We start from the raw sequence: 22,258 nt of genomic DNA, 5'->3' as shown, positions 1-22,258 counted from the left end.
TGTTCTAGAAGGAGAGAGGAGGAAAGCTCTCCACCATGGGAGAGGGGTAGGGTGGGAGCATAGTTTATATAATAAGAAAACTGTGTTCTGAAGTCACTTGTACTTTCTGGACCTCAGTTACCTGTAAAACAGGTAAGAATGAATGGTCTTCATAGAGAAAAAGGGACAAAACAAGTGACTCCTCAGGTTCATTGAGGTACAAATTCCACTTTTACTATAATTATAACAAAGTTCAGATGATGTAAAGACAAACTCGTACAAATAGGCACAGATAAGTTAAACGCTAGTAGTATTCACATGTGGCTTGAATGCAGTTATTAATATCTAGGCTCACTAGAGTTAATAACCAATTTCAAGACTATTTGCAGAATTAGTTGTTAATAACAGTGACAAAAAATAAGCATCCCCATTACTGATAGAGGCTGGCACTGTCCGGATACTAAACTCTGGGGAATCTGATCACCTTAGGGCAAGCTCATACATGTTAGTTAATATTACTTGGTCTTTGCTGAAAAACAAAGAAAAGCAGGAAAGAAGGAAGGAAGGGAAAGAGGGAGGGAGGAAGGGAGAATATTTAGTTTATATGCCATATGTAAAAAATAAATGCTCTGTTTCAAAGACAAGGATTATATTCTGCAATCCAGTTACAATTTTATCCACTGTTAATTTAGTAACATTTTCCTTTGAAAACAAAAAGAACCCCTAAAAATAATCTCCTTTGTAATTTTATTTTACAAGGTGCCAGCATGATAATGGGCCCATTAGGGAGTCAAATGTGAAAAGTCAAGGTTTCCCATGCTGGAAATTCCATGGTACCTGATAGAACTCTGAAAGTAGCACCTCTAGATGCAGAGCCAGATTCTGGTGGTGATTTAGAAGTTCCTTTTCCCTGAAAAGACACTAAAAGTTAACAGAAACAGGGCAGGAAGTGGCTATGATAACAAAGCTGAGTTTGGTACTTGCCCTGGCTTTGGTAGCCAATATCACCGGACTCCTGTAGTATCAAACTTCAGGAAAGAAATTCACAGGATAGAGCAGAGCTGTCTTAATCATTTTTAGACTAACATTTCAAAAAGGGTTAAGAAGCTATCTGCTCTGTCTGTTCCATCTGCTCAGATGTTCATCTGAAAATATCTGTGCTGTGATCTTTAATTTTCTTTAACAATCATGGTTTTCACTTACCAATTAATACTAAAAATACTAAAAAGAGAGGTATAAATACTTACGCTATAGAATACTGTATTCCCAATCACATCCACCATATTAAGAAAAGGAAAATATCCATTTTCAATAACATTATTCAGCACCAGATCCTCTCCAGTTAGACAAACAATTCTTTTAAACATCTTTATGATTTAAGGCTTCAGTAACAACTCAAGAGTAGGCAAAAGTTTGCTATTTATTTAATCTTGGAAGAACACTGAAAGAAAAAGGCAGGGAATGTAGGCAGTGTGGAAGAACTCTCCTTTACATAGCTGGCCACATGTGGCTTCAACAGCTGCAGGGGAAACTGGCTGGGGCTAAGGTTACATATTTCTGTTCAGTAAGGGTATCCATGGTGGTAACTCTCATGATGACGGTAGTCATCCTGGTAACCATCCTGGTATCCTTGATGGTAACCATGGTAACCATAGCCTGCATACTCATCTTCTGGGCAGCGCATCCCCAGTGACTGCTGAATAGCCATTTCCTGTCTCCGGAGTTGCATCGAATCAATTAAATCGTACACAATCACCATGGACCACATTGGGGAAGGATACCAGGATTTCACATTTCCATCTTTTCCAACTAGAAGCATGGAGAAGTACTCTGGGCTCACTTGAAAATAGTTACGTATGTCTTTCACCAAATGGGCTGGTACGTCTTCTCGCTCCACAACAGAGCTCCCTGGAATAGGATTAGAAAAGTTGTTAGCGGATTGAAGAGGCAGCACTCAGGAAAGCATCAAAGTGAGAAGAAACCACTGTGAGAATAAAGAGAGGACCCAGGAGTCTCTTCTCTTCAGCTCAAAAATCCAATTTAAAAAGTTTGCTTGTTTTTTTCTATTAGCAAAGAAATGTCCCTGCTGTTCTACAACATTATTAGTGTATCCAACTTTGGGGCACATAATGTCTCCTTATAGGAATGTTACAAAGTATAAAACCAGTCCCTTCATTTAATCCTGGCAAGATCAACTGCTTTAAAATTTGTCACTAACAAAGATTATATTGTTTATATTTCTAAGTTTACTTCCAATTAGCTTAGTTTCTTCTTAGCGGTTACAGTTTTACTTTTGATGCTGTTGTCTTTATAACAAAACTCTTATTTCATTGTCAAAGGTGAAAAATACCAATTATCTAAGAGCTGGGAATATATTTAAACTATTATCATTAGTGAAAAGAAGAAAGCGAAGGGAGAAGGGCACTGACACTTTCTGCGTATCTGCTCTGTCCAGCACTGTGCCAGGGATTTATCCACATTATCTCAGGTAAAGTGCTTGATCTTGGATGGAAGGACTGGGTTTACTTTCTGAAACTTTTAGTCACTGTCATTTTCTTTCAGCTTCTCTGAGCCTTTTAGTATATGTCCTCATCTGTTGCAAGGGAATCAGTGAGATAGGACCTTTGTGCCTCGTAAAACTATTTCGAGAATTAAATGAGATAACATAGATGAAAATGCTTTGTAAGCCAATAAAGCCCCATGCAGACAAAAAAGAATTACTTATTTCAGTTAAGAAAATGGATATTTTTGCTGTCACTTATGATTTTTTTAGTAAAAACAATATTAGTGCTTGTGCTCTCCTTCCCCTTCTTCTACATGCATCCTGTGTACACACACACACACACACACACACACACACACACACACACACACACAGGCAAACATGAAGAGGGAGGATTTTGTGACCTTTCTTCACCTGAGGGGTACACCCACTGCTTACATATAAATTAACATAATTTAACTGAACTTATCAGTAGTTTATACTGTGTTAAAGTAACACTTTACCATTAATCGGGAACAGTTCTAAAACTCCCCCTACTTCCTCTCCAACACCTAAAAGCTTCAGAACAGTTATGTGGCGCAGACCTAAGAGAAAAAAGAAAGCCGTAGAATCTGTAAGTTTTCTTTCACCTCCAAAGACTGGATGTCTGAGAATTAAAAATCTCTAAGTTTAAAAAGAATATAAAACATAACCTGATTAGGTAAAATAATTCATTTTTTTAAAGTTTTTTTCATTAAAAATATATATTTAAATACTTATAACATCTTGAAAAAAGACTAATTGCAGATTTTGGGATTAACAACAGGGTCAGATGTGGTCTGGTTTTGTTTTGTTTTTGCAGATTGAAATAGAAGAATTTGCTTTTAAACTGTGATTCTCACTCTACTAAATGACAAAACAAAAATGAAGCCATCGGAACTTTAAAATATCTAAGATGATCTAAGCTGATTAGTGTTCTCGAAAAAAGTCATGCCTAAAGTTATAACAGCTTGCATGGATAATTTAATTTTCTCTCAAAGAAAAGACTACAGACCCTCGCCGTTGTGATTGTTTAAGAAATCATTCTGGCTTCCTCAAAGAAAAGTTTGTCAGTTTAAAGGGCAGGTTCTTAGCACTTTTTTAGAAGACTCAAAGGGGTAGCACAGCAGGCAGAGCTTGCTTCCCAGCCTCAGCTAAAGTTTCAGGAAAGGAAAGAAGGTCATGCCTTGGTAGCTTGTTGGAATTCTTTTGAAGATGAAGCGCATATGAAAAGATTCAGGAGAAAGAACACTGGAGGACAAGGAGGCTCTAGATTCATCCTATTCAGATTCCGTGGTTTTAGACAAAATCCGAGCCTAGTCATAGTAGCAACTTGGAACGAAATATGAATGTTGACGGTGTTGACTGTCCAAGGGAGAAAACTGAAAGCCACCATGGAGGGCTTTTTTAAGGAAGAGTTGAAATCCAGGCAAAATGCTATTACAAAAAAATTTTGTGGCCTTTACTCTTCTCCCAGAGAAGAGAAGCATTTCTATTCCACATGTTGTTGAGTCATATTTTCAAAAGGGAAGATCATGAATTTAATTATTCCTTAAAAACATGACTTGTTCACATTTCCTGTCTACTGCAAAAGTGTTTGACTTGGGCTCTGTGCAGAGATTCAAAATGAAACATCACCTAATAGCTGCTGCAAAGACATCTTTAGAAAATTAGCAAACCATGATTTTATTTATATTCTTATTGTGGAGGGTCATTAACTGCTCTAAAAACTTCTGTCTTACCCAGCACTGTTGGTGGCTATACATAATTTAAGTTTTGCCTAAGAATACTGGCACAATCAAATCTTCTTTACATATATTGATATAAGTTCTTAAAGCATTAACCTTGTTAATAGGAGTATAAATAAAAATTCACAAATTTTCTAATTGTTTTTACTGTTATGAGCTCATTTTCTGCCTTCTTTTGAGTTATTATTTCACATCTTAAAATTGAAATGTATTTATAATGTCAGGTACTGGGTCATAGCAAGGGCCCAGGCTCTGGTAATGTTTTACAAGACTTATGCCACCACACCACCTTTTATAAATCAAACACAGTTTTATAACTAATAAATGATTCTTCTTCCTAATAGAAGTATCAAAATAATAAAGATTCATCTATGTTCCAATTATGAATTTTTTAATCTGTGGCCCCCTAGCTACTCTTCCCCCCTCTAATGACTCTCTCAAAATTCTTCCTCTGCAGAGATGTATTTTACATGAGACTTCAGTTGTGATTTCCACTTTTGAAATTGCCATTATCTCTTTGGTTCAAAACAGAACTTAGTAATAAGTTCTCTGTATTATGCATTTCCTTTCCTTTCTATATGTCCATATTCAAAATGATACTAGCTCTTTCTGACCACTAGGATAATAATGTTTGGTAAAGAAAGCATACATTAGTTTTCAAAACACTGAGCAATTTACTGCAAATAATGATAGTAATAATAAACTGCATTTCTCTTTGACCTGCTTGTCTTAAAGCATAAGGTTCTGTTTAACAGATCTTGCTGTCTTCCTGGTGCCCAGTTATAGATCAAAATCCTTTCTAAGGGAATGGCAATATAGTACAGTGTGCTTCAATTCACTCATTAATTCCCAAAGCCATTCCTGTTTTACAAAAGATATTTAATCTGTGGAGAAGTACACCATGTTGGTACCTAATTATTATGTAAGAAAATGATAATACCTGAGTTTTATGATCTTGAGACAAGTTTTTAAAAAGTAAACAAGAAGACAACATAATAGAGATCACTTAAAGTAAAGCAGCAGGTATTTTCAAACACTTTAATGAAGAACCTGAGAGGGCAGAATATTGAGAAAAAAGAAAAAAGAAAAATAGACCCCAGTTGACTAAGATTTCAGTCTGAAAGCAACTTTATCCTCAGTATAACTGAGTAAGTGTCTAGGAATCTACAGTTTGGACTGGGGAATATTTGGATGACCTAATGTTCCATTTTAGAACAGACCAGGAAGAGAGTGGTATGGGAAAGCAGTGATGCTTTAAGACAAGCAGGTCAGTGAGGCTTCCCACTCACCAAAATTGCATGCCTGACCACTGAGGGCAGAGAGCTGCTGTGAATAGGCCCAGTCTTCATCATTAGGTGCTGAGATCACTAGCAACCGCCTCCTCCATCGGAACCTGGAAAAGAAGCAGAAGGCCACAACTGCTGCTTCAAACAATAGAGGCCAGTGTGAAAACGCAGAGGAACTTTGGCTGTCTTTTTTTTCCTGTGCCCAGAATAAAAAACAGTGACCCTTACAAATATTTCATAGCTCCTCAAAGCCTAATATTAAACGGTATTACCACATTTCTTGCACGTTTTCTTTTGTAACTTCACAGTCTGCCATACTGTGACATTTGCGTGATGTGTCAGGCATGAGTCTGGTCATCAGACATGAGTCTGGTCCCCATGCCTGATGAGGTCACTTAGGGAGAGACGAAGCTCTCAGATACAATGAAAACTAGCCGATATTGTATGTTAACTTGTAGCAACAGAAATAAGGGAATCAGAAAATAACTGAAGAAAACTCAGGTTCTGGGGCTTCCCTGGTGGCACAGTGGTTGAGAGTCCGCCTGCCAATGCAGGAGACACGGGTTCGTGCCCCAGTCCGGGAAGATCCCACATGCCGCGGAGCGGCTGGGCCTGTGAGCCATGGCCGCTGGGCCTGCGTGTCAGGAGCCTGTGCTCCACAATGGGAGAGGCCACAACAGTGAGAGGCCCACATACCGCAAAAAAAAAAAAAAGAAAGAAAGAAAACTCAGGTTCTGGTAGAGTTCCCTAGGGTTTTTGGGTGGGGCAGGGATCAGTGAATATATGGACAGGAAATAGTATGGAGAAAAAGAACTGAATTTTAAGTAGATGACAGTGACAGGAAGAAGGAAAATAGGAAAGTGTCTTAAGGGGTCAAGGAGGGTTCCTGGAAAAACAAAGCCCCGTGTACCTTCCTCAATAGCCAGGGGCTCTTCCAGGGGCAAATGCTAGTTCTAAAATGTACCCTATCATCATAGTAAGAACCACCACTTACAGAGTACCCCTAGGAAGTAGAATGGGGCTAAACCTAGAGCCATAGGATTTTAGATTATATGATAAACTTGTTTCTGCTCTTACAGCTCCAACACGGCAGGGCAGTGGAAAGAGCTTTTGTCTTACAGCCAGGAAGCTTGGTCCACATTCTGTCACTGCCACTTTTTGGGTTCCTTGAGTATGTCACTCTGTTCATCTAAGTCATAGTTTTTCCTTAGCTCTAGAATCAAAAAGAGCATCCACCTCAAAGAGGTGTTATAAGAATTAAACTCTAAAACCCATCAATGGAAGTTATGCGTGTGATGGCATGGCTATAGATCATGTCTTATTCTGCAGGCTTCTTGATTTAGAACTCTGTCCTACTGATGGATAATGTCCATTTCCCCATTAACAGATCTTGGACATTATCTATCATGATGTCATACAACAACCCATTTAATCCTTATGTTTGTGTATCATTTTATAGCTCACTTTCACCTACACAATATGTGATCCTCACTAGAGTTCAGTGAGGGCATGACTTGTTTTCCCCAGTTCACAGATAACAAAATGAGGCTTAGAGAAGTGAGGTAACTTGCCTAACTAGTAAATCTAAGAGGTGGTACCGAAATACAGATTTCTCTGTCTCCTGGTGCAGTGCTTTCCCTAGTCTACCCCCTCAGAGGTGCTGATGCTTGGCTGGCGCGTCAGGGTCCCAAAGAGGATAGGAATGAGAGAGGGTGTGCATCCAAGGGGCCGCTGCGTGCATTTGTCTCAAATTCCACCTTCACTGGAGAAGGGTTTTTTGCTTTCTGCCCTCAGTGCTGGTGACTGCGGGGTGTCAGTGCACTCATGGAGCCGGAAGCCAGTTGATTTTATTCATGGCTTCTCTCCCTGTGCCCCTTCAAGCCTCACAGTGAACAGGAGAGTTTTCAGTCCCAAAGAAAATGGCCTCTTAGGGGAATAGTGGTTTGGATGAATGAGAGAAAATGATAGTCTGATGAAATAGAACCTCTGAATGGGTGCCTGTAGCAAGGCTCGCCAAGAATTGCTTGCTGTGACATTACATTAGCTTCCTCTGCTTGTTTTTCTTCAAAGGGAAAGAAAAACTAAAATCTCCACTGAGGATAGGAAGATGAATGTATTTGCATAAAGGAGGGGAGAGGAGAGTCTGAGACTGTCTGAGGTTTCCTGGGAAACGGAACAGTGACTGCTCTCGGATCACGAAAGGGGTCTCCTGTATCTTCCCTGCTTCCTTAGGAGGCATGCCAGACCAGCACCGGCACCCCAGCCAGCACCCAAAGCAGGCCAGCCTTCCTGGCCTCACACAGAGCTTCAGAGTATCCTGGAGGGAGCTATTTTGGGTGAGGTCTATTTTGGCTTGTTTACCTGTGTGCACCACTGAATGCTGTCAGACTGGAGAAGGATGGGATCTGAGACTCCCTGTCCCAGACACGATCAAGAGAAGGTCATTTCCCCTAAGTGATGATTCTTTATCCCACAGACATTTACATTAAGATACAAGGCCCCAGCTCCCAACACTGAAGGACGAATGTTAATGGAACTAACTTCTGTGGGAAGTAACAAGAGATGTGAATGTGGCCCAGATCCTTATTTTGGACAAATTGTTTTTCCGTCACTTTACTTTGTCAGTAAATAGAAAGTCTACAAGCTATGCATGTGTTTGCTTCTTTTAACTGGCATTTCCAAATTAGTGTGCATTTGCCCACTCTTTAGGGCTTCTGTCTCAGAGAAAGGTAATTATAGCCTGAATCATATGAGTGTCACTAAAAACTAGACTGGCTTCAGAGTCTGGTCAGCTGAAACCAGGCTGTATAGACTCACCAACAACTCAGCAAATATGAAGGAAAATTCCCATTTGGATACTCCTTTATTTATAGAACAGTTAGGTAGAAAAAACATTTTTTTTCTGTTCTTTTTGCCTGGGTTTCAGTTCTGAAGGTGTTTATTAAATCTCCTCTTAGCTCTCCTTTGATGACAAAGTTCTCTAACTAGGACCTGAATAAATGGCCCTAATACTACTAATAACCACCATTTATTGATTACTTGCTTTGTGCTAGGTTCTAGCTCATTACCTTTAGTATCAAATTTACCTTTCACAACGATCTTAAGAATAGCTAAATTTATTATGCCCATTTTGCAAATGAAAAAACTAAAGCCCAAAGAGATTAAGCAATTAGCCCAAGGTCACACAGCTAATAAGTGGAGAAACCAGGAATCAACTTCAGGGCTGTCTTACTCATGCCTTTAAGTAATACACTATTCTACTTTAATTTTTAAGATCAGTGATAATTGTCAGCACGATGATTCCATGACCACAGGTCATAGATAGCCATAGGACATCTAACTTATAATCATATGCCATTCTGAATATCCATAAAAGATGTATGTTCCTGAAATAGTAGTGAATATAAGAGCTCACAAGTCTCTAACATTAGAAGGAAAATACATTTACATTACGTAGGGCCCTATCCAGTTCAAAAGACTTTAGATGCAAAATATGTATAATGTCTTAAGAATCAAAAAAATACAAATTCAAGTCAGTGATCAACTTGAATGAGCATTGCAAGCTTTGTGAGTGAACAAAAGTGAGATAATGTCAGTTTTCCCTTTCAAGTTTTGAAACCCATGACACTGTGATTATAAAAAGACCCTCTGCCTGAAAATGGTGAAAATAATCCCTCAGAATGTCTGTAGTTGCAGGACTCATGGATGGCCTAAATCCTTGGTTATAAGTAATATCAATGAACTAGATGGTTACTGCTTTAGAGATCAGGCTATGTGAGTTTAATGGGTTGGTTCAGTGGGTATGCCTCTTTCAGTCCTAGAAGATTTAGAATTAAGAAGAGGAAGTTTGCAAAGAATCAAAATCGTAGTAATAATATACATTTCTGATTTTCTTTATATAATTTATGTTCTTGTGAAACTTAAGAGAATTTGGCTTAAAATGATAGCCTTGAAACTCCAAACTAGGATGTGTAATTGAGTATTTGGTTTAGACGTATAGTTTTAGGTTGAAATCTTACTAAGCGTATACAGTTATTGGAACATCTGAGAAAACTTTAGATTCACTGTATTTACAAGATTAACTTATTAAACTTATGGCTCATTTAAGTACTCAGAAAGGTTTTGTTTATTTCAAGGAATTGAAAGAAATATATTAAATGTAAAATGGTTGTTTGGCATAATGACATTGTTTAATTACTGAGTTCATAAGTGAGATTAAACATTATTCAAAGCCCCTTAAGAGTGATAGTTAAAATTTGCCAGGTTATAAATAAAATGATAAGATTTAAAAGCCTAACTTAAAAGTTTAAGAGAAAACTAAGGTCTTGAATTTATAACTTGGATATATTTAACACTATTGGTTAAAATCAAAAGTAAACTTCTAAAGAATCTTTTCTGCCTAAAAAAGGAGAGAAAGGTAAAAGAAATAAAAGGAAGGGAAAGAGAGGGAAGGGGAGGGGAAGAAAATACCTCAAGGACAACAGCAAGCTCTTATCCTCAATCTTCTAAATTACTGACATCTAGAAGGATGACCTTGAACTAAAAGTTGATATTTCAGAGCCCTCAGGATTGGACAAGAAGCCATCGGCCCAGTAGAGCCCTAGAGCCGTTTCTCAGCCAGGAGAGTGGCCGGAAGACTGAATGAGCCTTATGTCCTTAGGGAGGCATGCACCTTTCATCTCCACTCCAGGTATTTGCTCTGTACTGAAAATTTGGATGAAGGCAGAATCTTGGGTTCCTTTCAGCTCTGAAATCCTGCGGTTTTAGGAGTATCTTTCTTCACTTCAAACTCTGGGCCTCTGGGTTCACACTAAAATTAATTCACATATTTTCAAAACGAGTGTTAGATAAGAGCATGGACTTTGGGAACCAGATTATCCTGGGGCCACTAAGTTCTAGAACTGACACTAGTTCAGTGATGAAAGTTATTTAATCTCCATTAGCCTGAGTTGTCTTGTCTGCAGCAAGACAGTAGTTACAGTATTTATATCATGGGATTGTTGTGAAGATTAAACTCAGGAGGGAAGAAGAAGTGCTTGGCACAAAAGGTGATTACAGCAACCCTGGAGTGGAAGTAGGGCTACTTGCTGTCGTTATCCTCATGGGTGAGAGATTTTTAAGATAGGGTTAATTGGAAGCATAGGGGCAACATACCTAGAAAATTGTAAACTGAAAATTTGGATGAATGGCAAGTCCTATGCTCTTTACACATCATGTTGTTATCTCTTAAAAGACCCAAGCTTTCTGAATCTAGAGGAATTCAGATTATCCATTTCCTAATCACAGAATTCTTGATGCTTAGATGAAATTTCTGCATCCTTGCACCTCTTAAGGTCCCAAGGGTTTGTAGAATTTTCTTCCAACATGAGGGAAGGGATGGAGAAGGGAAGAAGTAGAGTGATTTTTTTTACACTCTTTTTGGTATATGTACTAGAGTTTCCCTATAATGGTTTTCAATAAACCACACTCCTCAAGGAATCAGGGAGCTGGGTCAAGAGGATTTCTCCTTTTGAGGTCTTAGTGGAGCTTTTGTTCTCTGCAGAGTTGGAAGGAAGCAGAAAATCAAGCAGTGTTCCAAATCCTGTTTGGAACTAGAAAAGGCCCAATAAATATGTAAAATAAAAGTACAGTATACAAAGCCCTCCAAATTGACTGAATGAATAAACTAACCCTCACAGAAGTTCAGAATTCTGTATCTGTGCCAAAAAAAAAAAAAAAAGGCAGAAAAACAAGAAAAGACCTATCCAAAGCCACCCAATTAACACTCAAGCTTGGAGCTGACCCCAGCCAGCCTTGCCACCAGAGCAACTTCCAAAAGGACAAGACTAAGCCTGGTGGCTAGAGTGCCATGAAGAGGACAGACGTCTCACAGGGAAGGTCACTCTGCACACACATGTCTGCTCTGTGTTTCTCTGGGGGTTTCATGAGCTCACTCAGAACACTCTCCCGTCTGCCTCCTCGGGGTCTCCAAAGATGATGTACCTGGATAGGAAGTTCTCCAGTGACTGCTTCTTGTCTTCTTTGCAAACAATGCCCTCCTTCTTCTGCTTTTCCATGTCTTTGATTCGGGACTGAAAGGTATCAATCACATCGAACACAGACTTCATTGCTATAGGCACCTCATAATATTGCTGTTGAAGGAAAAATAAAAAGTATATAATGTATGAAGGTGTTTCTTCCCTATGTCCAGAGGATAGAGAGCTTGAGAGAATTCAGGGTGGCTCCAGGGAAATCAGAGCCTGGAGGGCTCTTTGATCTATAAATTCTCTCCTGCAGTAGTACCTCTGCTGATTTTTCGAGGTTTTGAATCCATGAAACAAAAGCCGTTACCTTCCATGAAGGTCTTAACTTCACTCTTTTTATTGGGAAGGGTCCATGCCTTCCTCACCACACATATTCTAGGCTCACTTCCCTACCTCTGCGACTAAGCTGGTTCCTCTTCACTATACAACTGGAGAGAAGGTCAGAAACACTGTACTAAACACAAGAAAACAAATGGAATAACATGTTAGCGTATCTGACCTGAGCAATAAGGGTAATTTTCCACCAGAAGGAGGCCTGCTCTGTGGTCATCAGAAATCTACATAAACTCTTTGTGATTCCCAGAGACTATTTTATTGAGTGAGCATTACTTAAAATTAGGTCATGTTTGCTTATGTATTCTCAGATAAAAAGTTGGAGCTAACTTTTTTGGGGATAATGAAATTCAGTTTCCTGCATCAAAGCTGTCTGGACTTAGAACAGCAACCTGAGGTGGATTTGAGGGCTGGCTGATCAGCATAAGTGCCCTCAATGGGAATTTAGTAAATCATGGAATGTGAAAGCTGGCCGAGACCTTGGGGATCATCTAGTCCAACCCCTCACATTAGAGGTGGCACAACACAAATGTGGAATGAATTATTGAAGGAATCTCTCTCCAGATCCAGAAAACTACTGCAGGTTGAATCAGCTATTCTAATAGTCCAGGCAGCTTTTTTTCAAAAGGATTTTCATGTAAGCATGGGCTCTGGAGTCAACCTGCGTGGGTATGAAGCCCAACACTAACTGGGTGAACTTGGGCAAGTTACCTAACTACTCTGGGTCTCTATTTGTCCTCTGTGAAACAATGATAATACTTGCTATTTATCTTAGAGGTTTGAGACAAGGATTGTAAACATCTGAGGTGAGTGCTTGACATAATGAAACAAAGTTAGTTATTATTGTTAATATTATTATGACTACATGGCACAGTTTTTCAGGGTTCAGACTCTCTGTCCTTATCATAGGAAGAAAGTAGGTGTAAAACCCTACTGTCTTGCCCATGTTGGATCAGGAGGTAAACTTCCAGGCCCTTTCAAAGTAGACCTATGTTAAATCTGGGTTTTCTGAAAACAGAAGCTAAATACTCTTTACTTTTTATCACCAGGGCCTGGCTGGTGATAAACATCATAGCTATTCAACAACTGTCTGGTGAATGCATGACTTTGATGTTACAGAAGAATTTAGTCTGAGCCAAGTAGCTGGGCCATAGGTGGTCATCCAATCCAATATTTTCCATAGACCACATTTCTAGACACAAATTCTACAGGACAGTGGAAACTATTTGGACCATTTCAAAACCTTCCCATTTATGAAATAACTTGTGCTTAGTCATATGTCTAATAGACTCATTGACAAAAAATTGAGTTGCTATCTTAAGGAATGTCACTGCATCATCCAAAACAGGAACCCATACCTTGACTCTCAGGTCCACATCAGTGAGCACCATGAAGAAGTCATTGTAGGTCATTCCATACTCCTTCCTTAGCTCGCTGATAAGATGCTGGTCTACCAAGTCCTCATCATCCACAACACGCATAGGTTTCTCATTATCTTAAGGCAAATGAAATGTGAATAAATATGGATGTGACAAAACAGAAATCAGTGGGAAACCAAAGGGTGGAGGCCCTGAGCCTTCATCCCAAGTTAATGAGAACAGTTTTTGATAGTTGCACACATTTGACTAACATTTTGTTTGAACGAGCGTTTCCAAAGTGAACAAATAAATATAGAAACAAGTGAATAAACTCATTTTGAAAATCACTTTTCCAAAGATGATCAAACCGCCATCTCTGCCCACCCTGGTCACAGTGAATCAGAAGGAGCAACGTGAGAGTGAAGCTGCTGAGTCATCCCTGGAAGAAGACTGCCAACTCACTCTGGGGATGAGTCATCACCCTAGCTCACCAGGGAACCAGACCCAGATTCTTTGGTTAAGTTTTATTTCATTTTAAATTTTATTTTAGTGTTAGTTATTTGTTTAAGTCTAAAATCAGTGTCTGTTCCTCCCACTTAGAGAATCACTTTGGGACTCAGTGAACTATGTCATTGCAATAGAGAAAAATAAAAAGCCTATGTTCAAATCTGGTCATTTGGCTCCAAAACAAGTCAAGCTATTCATAATATAAATTTTGTAAGTGAATACAATTTTAAGTAAAATGTTACTGAATTGATGGAAGTTTTTAGTGTTAGGTATTTTTTCAAATACCAAACCCTGAAAACAAATTATTATAATTCAGAATGGTTCCTAAAGGTGCTACTGGGTTAATGGGAAGTATGAACATGGCAAATTACTATGTCTGGAAAGCATTTTGGAAAAGATAGGACAGCTTTATTTACTTCTTCTCTCCCATACAGGTCACAGTGTTTCCCTCAACCCTATTAAAATTTTTATCTGCAAATAATCCCCTGTATTTAAAAAAAATGTACAAAAGTTAAAGTTAGCAAATATGTGATAACAGATCTATTACAGAAGGGAATCTATCAGTTATTATCAATACTGCTACCCAATGAATAGTACTACAGTAGAAAAAAACACAATTTTGCAGATACAGAGGTTACACAGCTGAGTACCACAGACTATTACTCTTTTATTGATATAAAGGGGACAATTACAATTTAAGTATTACTTTGGTTTATTTGATTAGGATTGAAAGTATATAAGTTGAAAGTATATAAACAAAAAGCTTCATTCTCCCAAGCAGATCATAATGAGAGGAGAGAGAATGCTATCATTAATAAAATATAAATTAATTTAAGAATTGTTAGGTTCATGGTGTTGGTTTTTGTTTAGTATAGCTCATTGAATAAAAACAGCAACTTGCAGAATAAAGTGCATAGTATGATGTTATTCTTAAAAGGAAATAAAGCAAAAGAAAACATAATACATCTATATGGGAATATGCATAGGAAAAAGTTCAGAAGGACATACAGCTGATAAAAATGGTTGCCTCTGAGGAGTGGGAAGAGGTGAGGTAGAAAATTTCACTGTTTACTCCATGTAAGTCTATATTATTTAAATTTTAACAAGAAGCATATTTTACTTTGTGATTAATAACAACAATAATAATAATAATGAAGGAAATCTTAAAAAAACTGATTTGTATATGTCCTCAACAACTAATGTTCTGATTCTAAGACCTTACAAACCAGATTTTATCTTGAACCTAGGAATTGCTATTTTTAATCCATAACATACATTCATTTTTGCTTTTGTTCATTGAACAAAATATGTGCTGCCAGTGTCCTAAGCTGATTCTGTGCTGGATGCTGAATTCAGAGATAAGTAACTTGAACAGAGTTCTAGTTCCTAAGTAGAATCACAATTAGAACATTTACATCTACCTAACAGATAAAGTCACAAAAACCATTGAATGGCTGAGATGAAAGGAAATTGGAGACTGTAGTGGATTTCAAAAATGGTCCCAGGGCTTCCCTGGTGGCGCAGTAGTTGAGAGTCCGCCTGCCGATGCAGGGGACACAGGTTCGTGCCCCGGTCCGGGAAGATCCCACATACCGCGGAGCGGCTAGGCCCGTGAGCCATGGCCGCTGAGCCTGCGCGTCCGGAGCCTGTGCTCCGCAACGGGAGAGGCCACAACAGTGAGAGGCCTGCGCACTGCAAAAAAAAAAAAAAAAAATGGTCCCAATTCTCCACCCTTCCCTATACTTACATTTTGCCCAGTAGCTGTAGCTGCCTGTTATGGTGGATGGGTTGATTCTGAGCTCATCTATATAACTTGCTTCGGTCAGGGTTAGCCAGTGTTCACATAAGTGATACAAATGGAGGCTAGAAATGGGCCTGCACATTTGGGATTCCTGCTGCTTCTGCCATTACCATGAGACTACGTCCATACTAGCCTTGAAGAGGATAAGTCAAGCCAAGTTACTCTGGTCTCACCCCAGCCAGGGCTATCCCAGATCAACTGACAGCCAGTTGACCCCTAACATGTGTGCAAGCCCAGCCAAGATCAGCAGAACCACCTAACCAACAGGCAGCTGACTGCAAACACATGGGCAAGCCAAAGCTGAACCTTTCAGGCTTGCGACTCAATGAATGTTTAATGTCGTATGCCACTGAGGTGTGTGGGTCTTTATTACATAGCCTTATTGTGGCAATAGATAACTGCTACAGACATTATCTCGCCCAACCCAGTCACATTACTGAAGATGAAACCAAGGACTGCAGTGGACACTCTGCAGTGCTGGCCAGATCCTACCTTCAGGACTAAAGCTGCTGTGAATGTTAGCAGCTGAATCCCTCTGAAAACTGCTCTCCTTAGAAAAGTACTGCCTTTCCCCAAATCACACCCTTACAAAGAGACAGCCCACACTCAGTGGTTGCCGCAGGGGGGAGGCAGTAGATATAACAGCTGCCCCCTTGCCTCAAAGTGAACAATGCTGAAGGGCCAATTGCATTCAAATTCTCTCTCTGTCACTTTGCATCCCTCACCCCTCATAGGCATTATTCCTGAGAAATACTCCCCATTAACCTCTTGCATGCAAATCTCAGAGTCTGTTTCCCAGAGAACCGACCTATCACAGACACCATGAAGGGAGCAATCTGCTCAAGTTCACATTGCTAGTTAATAACAGACTGCAGGTTAGGACTCAGGTAACATGACCTCACTCCCATCCAGTCCTCTCTCTACTTTCACAAAATGCACCACACTCAAGGATAGAGATGACCCAAGAACAAGATTTAAACCAAATTTTATTCTACTAAATATGGAGGGGAAAAAAAAAACCAACTTCATGGTCTGGATTCTCCCTTCAACTAGAATATTTTCTGAAATGATTTGATCAAACTAAAAATGATAAACAGAACATTTTGCACTCCCAGCCTACAGAAAGATACATCCCGAAGCAATGTTTGTGCTGAGAGAATCTGCCAAAGAAAAACAATGAAAGGCCTGATGAACACTGGATCCAACTGGGATGGGGACAACTCTAGAGCAAGACAGAGTCTACCTCTGGCTGAATTCTGAGGAGGGTAAGTGTGAGGCCAGTTCCTGTCTCCAGCTGCCTACTCCTGACACAGGTCTCTGTTACGCTCTGCATTCTGTCTAAATCAGGGCTGGGTGAACAAGAGGTTTTCTTCAGTCTGGAAAAGCAACATGAATTTGACAGATTCTTATTAAATTTATCCAAGTTCTGTCAAAGATGTCTAGTCCTCCTCAAGGGTGGCAGGGCTTAAAGCAAGCATTCTTTAGAACACATCCTATAAATTGTCCATATGGTCCTGATCCGCCTAAAATGATTCACAGAGCCAAGCCCATTTGGTAGGATTTGGTCATTCCACACAACCTGCCCCTGGACCTAAGTTTTTTTTTTTTTTTTTTTTTGCGGTACGCCGGCCTCTCACTACTGTGGCCTCTCCCATTGCAGAGCACAGGCTCCGGACGCGCAGGCTCAGTGGCCATGGCTCACTGGACCAGCCGCTCCGCGGCACGTGGGATCCTCCCGGACCAGGGCACGAACCCGTGTCCCCTGCATCGGCAGGCAGACTCTCAACAACTGCGCCACCAAGGAAGCCCCTGGACCTAAGATTTTTGAGGAGGGACGGGGGGAGGATGAACTCTGCTGTGTGCTGATGAGCACTGGCTCTAGAAGAGAAACACCTGCCTAGTTTCCCACCCTTTCAGAACTCCAACTCCAAAAGTCAGTGGTCTTCAGGTAGTAGTAAGTTTCTTCATGTATTCGTTCTTCCATGTCTGACTATAGACAGCAATGACACTGCAGAAAAATTCAGCTCCAATTACAACTTATTAAACACCAACTGTGTGCCAGGCATTGTGTCTGAAGCCTCCCTCTGTGACTGCTGCGTCTCTGTGACATCCATGGTTTCTCCTCTTTCTCTTTATCCCTAAATTCAGGCCATTCCTCCAATGTCCTGGGACCACTTCAGCTCCCCCATTGCTTCAGAAGTTCCCAATTTCCTCTTGTAGCTTTTCAAAGTATGAGTCACTGTCTACCTTCATCATGAACCTGGAGTGCATGTTAAAATTACAATCCTTGAATCCAGATCTATCTGGTTCATGCTCCCTGTGGGGCACTATTCCTCTGCCTTAATCAATTGTCTCAATTGTCTAGAAAGACCAATTTGCCAATTAGTCTTGTCTATGAAGAATGTGTCCTGCCAGGTGCTTTTCTGTCCTACAGACTGACTACTAAACCTTAAAAGTTATTTAAAATTTATTTGAAAAATATATTTAGAAACCTTTAGTGACTTCACATGGTTTACCAAATAAAGTTTGAATTCTTTGTCCTGGTATTTGAAATCCTCTAAAATCGCGTGCCAATCTATATTTCTAGCCCTCTCTTCCCTTCTATCCTACACCCAACCTTCTGCTCTAGATCAAACTTATCTGCAAATCAGAATCCCTTGAGCAACATTTTAAAAACAGATTTCTGGACCCCATCCCCAAACTGGGTCAGCATCTTGGAGTGGGGAGAGGACCAGGGAGTCTGAATTTTCCTTCTGTTTTATAAAGAACGCCTATAAAGTGAGATTAAAAAGACCAACAACACAATAGAAAAATAAGCAAAGGACACTAAAAACAAAGCATAAATGTTCCTGAAACATATGAAAATATCTTCGATCATACTCATAAAAAGAGAAATGCAACCTAACACTATATCACACTAAGATACCATTTTTCACACACTGCATTCCTTAAAAACATTCACAAGTTTGATCGCACAGTCTATTGAAGAGGTCTGGGGAGATAGACGTTCTTACACATTTCTGGTGGGACTGCAATATGATACAACTTGTATGGAGAGAAATTTGGTGATATCTACCCAAAGTAGATACACTTTCTGTTTGGCCCAACTATCTTACATCTCAGAATCTATTGTAAAGATATACCCACATACATAGAGTGACATGTGTACGGGTTAATTCTGAAATTGTTTATAAAAACAATATACTGAAAGCAATCCAAATGTCCATCAAGGGGAATGGTTAAAGAGACTGTGGTAGAATCTCACAATGGCTTAATAAAGAATGAGAAAGATCTCTATGTACTCATAAGAAAAGATCTCCAGGAAATATATTTAAATGAAAGAAGCAAAACGCAAAGTAGTCCATACAGTATACTATAGTTTGTATAAAAAAGAAGGGGAAAACAAAAAGAAACTACGTTGTAGCACAGGGAACTATATTCAATATCTTGTAATAACCTATAATGGAAAAGAATCTGAAAAAGAATATATATATATATATATATATATATATATATATTCACTTTGTTGTATACCTGGAACAAACACAACTTTGTAAATCAACTATACTTCAATTAAAAAAAAAAAAGGTCTTTCCTAGCCAAGGTAATAAAACAGTTTCCTGTTAAAAAAAAAAAAAGAGAGAGAGAAGAGGAACATAGGTATTTATATTTATTTGTGTTTGCACAAACAAGCATTAAACGGATAAACAAGGAATCATAAATATTCCTATGGGGGCAGAGAGTAATAAGGTAAAGGGTCAGGAATGGGTGTAAGACTTGTCTGTGTATGCCTTTTTATGTAGCTCTGACTTTGGAATCCAAAACATGTATCATTTGTTTAAAAAAAAGAATAAAAACAAAAAGCACCTATGATAGAGTCATCATCTATCCAAAAAAATCTACTCAGTTTCAAGTCCCCTCCTTTAAATCCACCCGCTTTTCAAAATTCTGTGATACATACAGTACTGTGATGACTGCAATTGGAAGAGCTTATTCCTCTACCACATCCTTCAAGCACTTGTTTTATACACTTGACTTATCAGGTGTTTTTCACCCCTTGCTTGCAGGGGTTGATCTTGACACTGGTACACTTGATGTTGAATGGGATGACTGGACAAGTTAGGGGGCAGCCTCTCCAGCCTCTAGGGCACAGAGTGATTGATAATCAAAGACTGAATAAACAGAGAGGGAGACCACAGGCAGTGTCTGGAAATCTGGTCACTCACCCAGCCTTGTCTCCCGGCACAGGGTGGCAGGCTCTAGAGAAGGCAGCTGCCGGGCATAGTCACCACTGAAGAAAGGAGGAATTGGGGCAAAGGGTCAATTTTTCAGGTGCTCCTGTGGGAAAGCAGCATTTCTGCATTGTTATGGATCCTGATGGTTGTGAGGCTGTTCAGAAAGAGCAATTCTCTTCAACAGGATCGAAGGTAGAGTATTTTAGGCTGAAATGTATTCTATCAGTCTCACTTAGGAAAGTTGTGTTAGAGATTCACCTAGGAATTCTCTACTCACATGAATAAGGAATCAACACTGTTTCTCCTTGTTGCCACACTACACTTCCATAAACTCTTCCACCTCCCTTTTTTTATTCTTTAAAAAGAAACTATCAGGGCTTTCCTGGTGGCGCAGTGGTTGAGAGTCCACCTGCCGATGCAGGGGACACGGGTTCGTGCCCCGGTCCCGGAGGATCCCACGTGCCACGGAGCGGCTGGGCCAGTGAGCCATGGCCGCTGAGCCTGCGCTCCGCAATGGGAGAGGCCACAGCAGTGAGAGGCCCACGTACCGAAAGAAACTATCAAAAACTGCCTTTGCCCATAAAAATGTCCTGTGTTCTAACTCTTAAAATTTGGTGATCAATACCAGCGTCAAAATATTTTTCATCTCTACATTTTGCTAAGCACATAAATATATATATATATACATGTCTGCTGTGCTTTCCTCACTTCTCTTTTCATTCTGCAATAAATGTCTTTAGCTAGGAACTCCTTCCCACCTGACAAACTTTGTCTATAATTCATACACTTAACATAGACACCAATATTCCTATCTTAGATTGATACTTTAAATATCTCTAACAATTAAGAATGTCTTTATGTGTTAGGTCATTCTATTTTTCGTCTTTTGGTTTTGGGTTTTTTTTTTTTAATTTTTATTTTCTTTTTGTGTTAGGTCATTCTAAACCATCACGTATAATATACTCTGGGCTGGCAAAGCCAGATGGGCTTATTCTGCATTGGAATTTGCTCAAGAACGAATGATGACTGAAACCTTAAAGTAAGTTTCCTGGTGTTTGTAGGTCCATCATCTATAACTCAAATACATTTAGCAAGACAGGCCAGCTGATGAGTACAGCCCACACTGTAGTTGGATGTGGGCCTCTGCTTTTAAGGACCAGTAAAAGACTGGAAGAGTAGAGAGTGCCTGATTTATTTTGAGGAAAGTAAGGCCATCTGAGAGATTTCCAGCTGAAAATCGGTCAAGGCTGGAGATTGGTTCACTGAGACCATGGCACACGCCAACTCCTGTTTTCCCATGGCTGACTCCCAGTCTTGGCTGAAAGTACTACAGCCTTTCCCATAAGGGTAACCTGGGACATGACACAAGGAGAGAAAGGCCTTCCAGGAATCAGATAAGGAACAAAATAAAAGGCCCCCAAATCATGTCCAAGCTCCCATTCAGTAAGTGGCAAACACCCAAATCACAATACCTGATTTCCAATAAGGCAGAAAAGAAAATCTCAGTCCTCTACAGTTCATATTCAATCCAGATGTCTAAAAGACAGCAGGATTCATGTTAAAATTTTGCCAAGGCAGCACCAAATGCTTGTAACAGTTAGGACCATGTAGAGGTTGAGGTGGAAGATATAATGATTTTTCCAAACTTCTCTGAAGTAAGGAATGACAATTCTTTGTGTGAGTTGGTGCGTAACATATTTGACACTGGGAACACCTGGTGGAGGAAGGCTTTCATCACCAGCCAGCATGTTTCTGTACTGGATTGAATACCTACTTCCTCTCTAGACATCTGGATTATAACCAAGCTCACTGGCTCATGCAACTATTTGAAAATCCAGGAAGCCAATGGTTGACTCCCAGTTAACCACAGAATATGCGGCTTTGTAGTATTAGTCTCTTGGGCTTCAGTTTTTTTTTTTTTTTTTAATAACACTATTTAAAAATTTTTTTCTTTTAATATTAGTTTATTTATTTTGGCTGTGCCGGGCCTTAGTTGCGGCACACGGGATCTTTGTTGCGGCATGTGGGAGCATTAGTTGCGGCATGCATGCAAGATCTAGTTCCCTGACCAGGGATCGAACCCGGGGCCCCTGCATTGGGAGCGCGGAGTCTTAGCCACAGGACCATTAGGGAAGTCCATCTTGGGCTTCAGTTTTGTCACCAAGAGTAGTAATGCAGCCTGACCCTGAGAAGCAGTTGTGAGGGTTCCCTGTCAACGCTGTGTAATTAGCAGAAAGCAATTACAGGTATTTTTCAATTATACGTGCTCTAGTCCCTGTGACAGCACATTGATCTCCAGATGCCTGCCAGATCAAATGGTGGTGATGACGACAATAGTAGTACTTATTATGTGACAGGTAATTACATATAACCTCTTATTAAATCCTCACCATCACCTGTGAAATGTATATAACTATGTTCTAAGCTGAGACTTAGGAAATAACTTGCCCAAAGTCACACAACAAAT

At 39.7% G+C, this 22,258-nt stretch overlaps 1 protein-coding gene across 1 annotated transcript in view; it reads right to left on the bottom strand.

Moving 5' to 3' along the window:
- Window positions 1-1,381: 1,381 nt before the first annotated feature.
- Window positions 1,382-22,258, bottom strand: part of CCDC80 (coiled-coil domain containing 80) — a 33,506-nt gene continuing 12,629 nt past the window's right edge. Inside the window, exons 4-8 of the mRNA XM_004272059.4 lie at window positions 13,249-13,385; window positions 11,517-11,665; window positions 5,538-5,641; window positions 2,986-3,066; window positions 1,382-1,887 (exon numbers count right to left, since the gene is read on the bottom strand). Of these exons, the coding sequence (XP_004272107.1) occupies window positions 1,541-1,887; window positions 2,986-3,066; window positions 5,538-5,641; window positions 11,517-11,665; window positions 13,249-13,385 (818 nt within the window). The 3' untranslated portion in view covers window positions 1,382-1,540. The remainder of the gene's footprint in view (window positions 1,888-2,985; window positions 3,067-5,537; window positions 5,642-11,516; window positions 11,666-13,248; window positions 13,386-22,258) is intronic.

Source organism: Orcinus orca, chromosome 5 (genome assembly GCF_937001465.1).
Source record: "Orcinus orca chromosome 5, mOrcOrc1.1, whole genome shotgun sequence".
NCBI classification, from domain to species: domain Eukaryota; kingdom Metazoa; phylum Chordata; class Mammalia; order Artiodactyla; family Delphinidae; genus Orcinus; species Orcinus orca.
The sequence above is the reverse complement of the archived record's forward strand: the minus strand, read 5'-3'. Positions and strand labels throughout refer to the sequence as shown.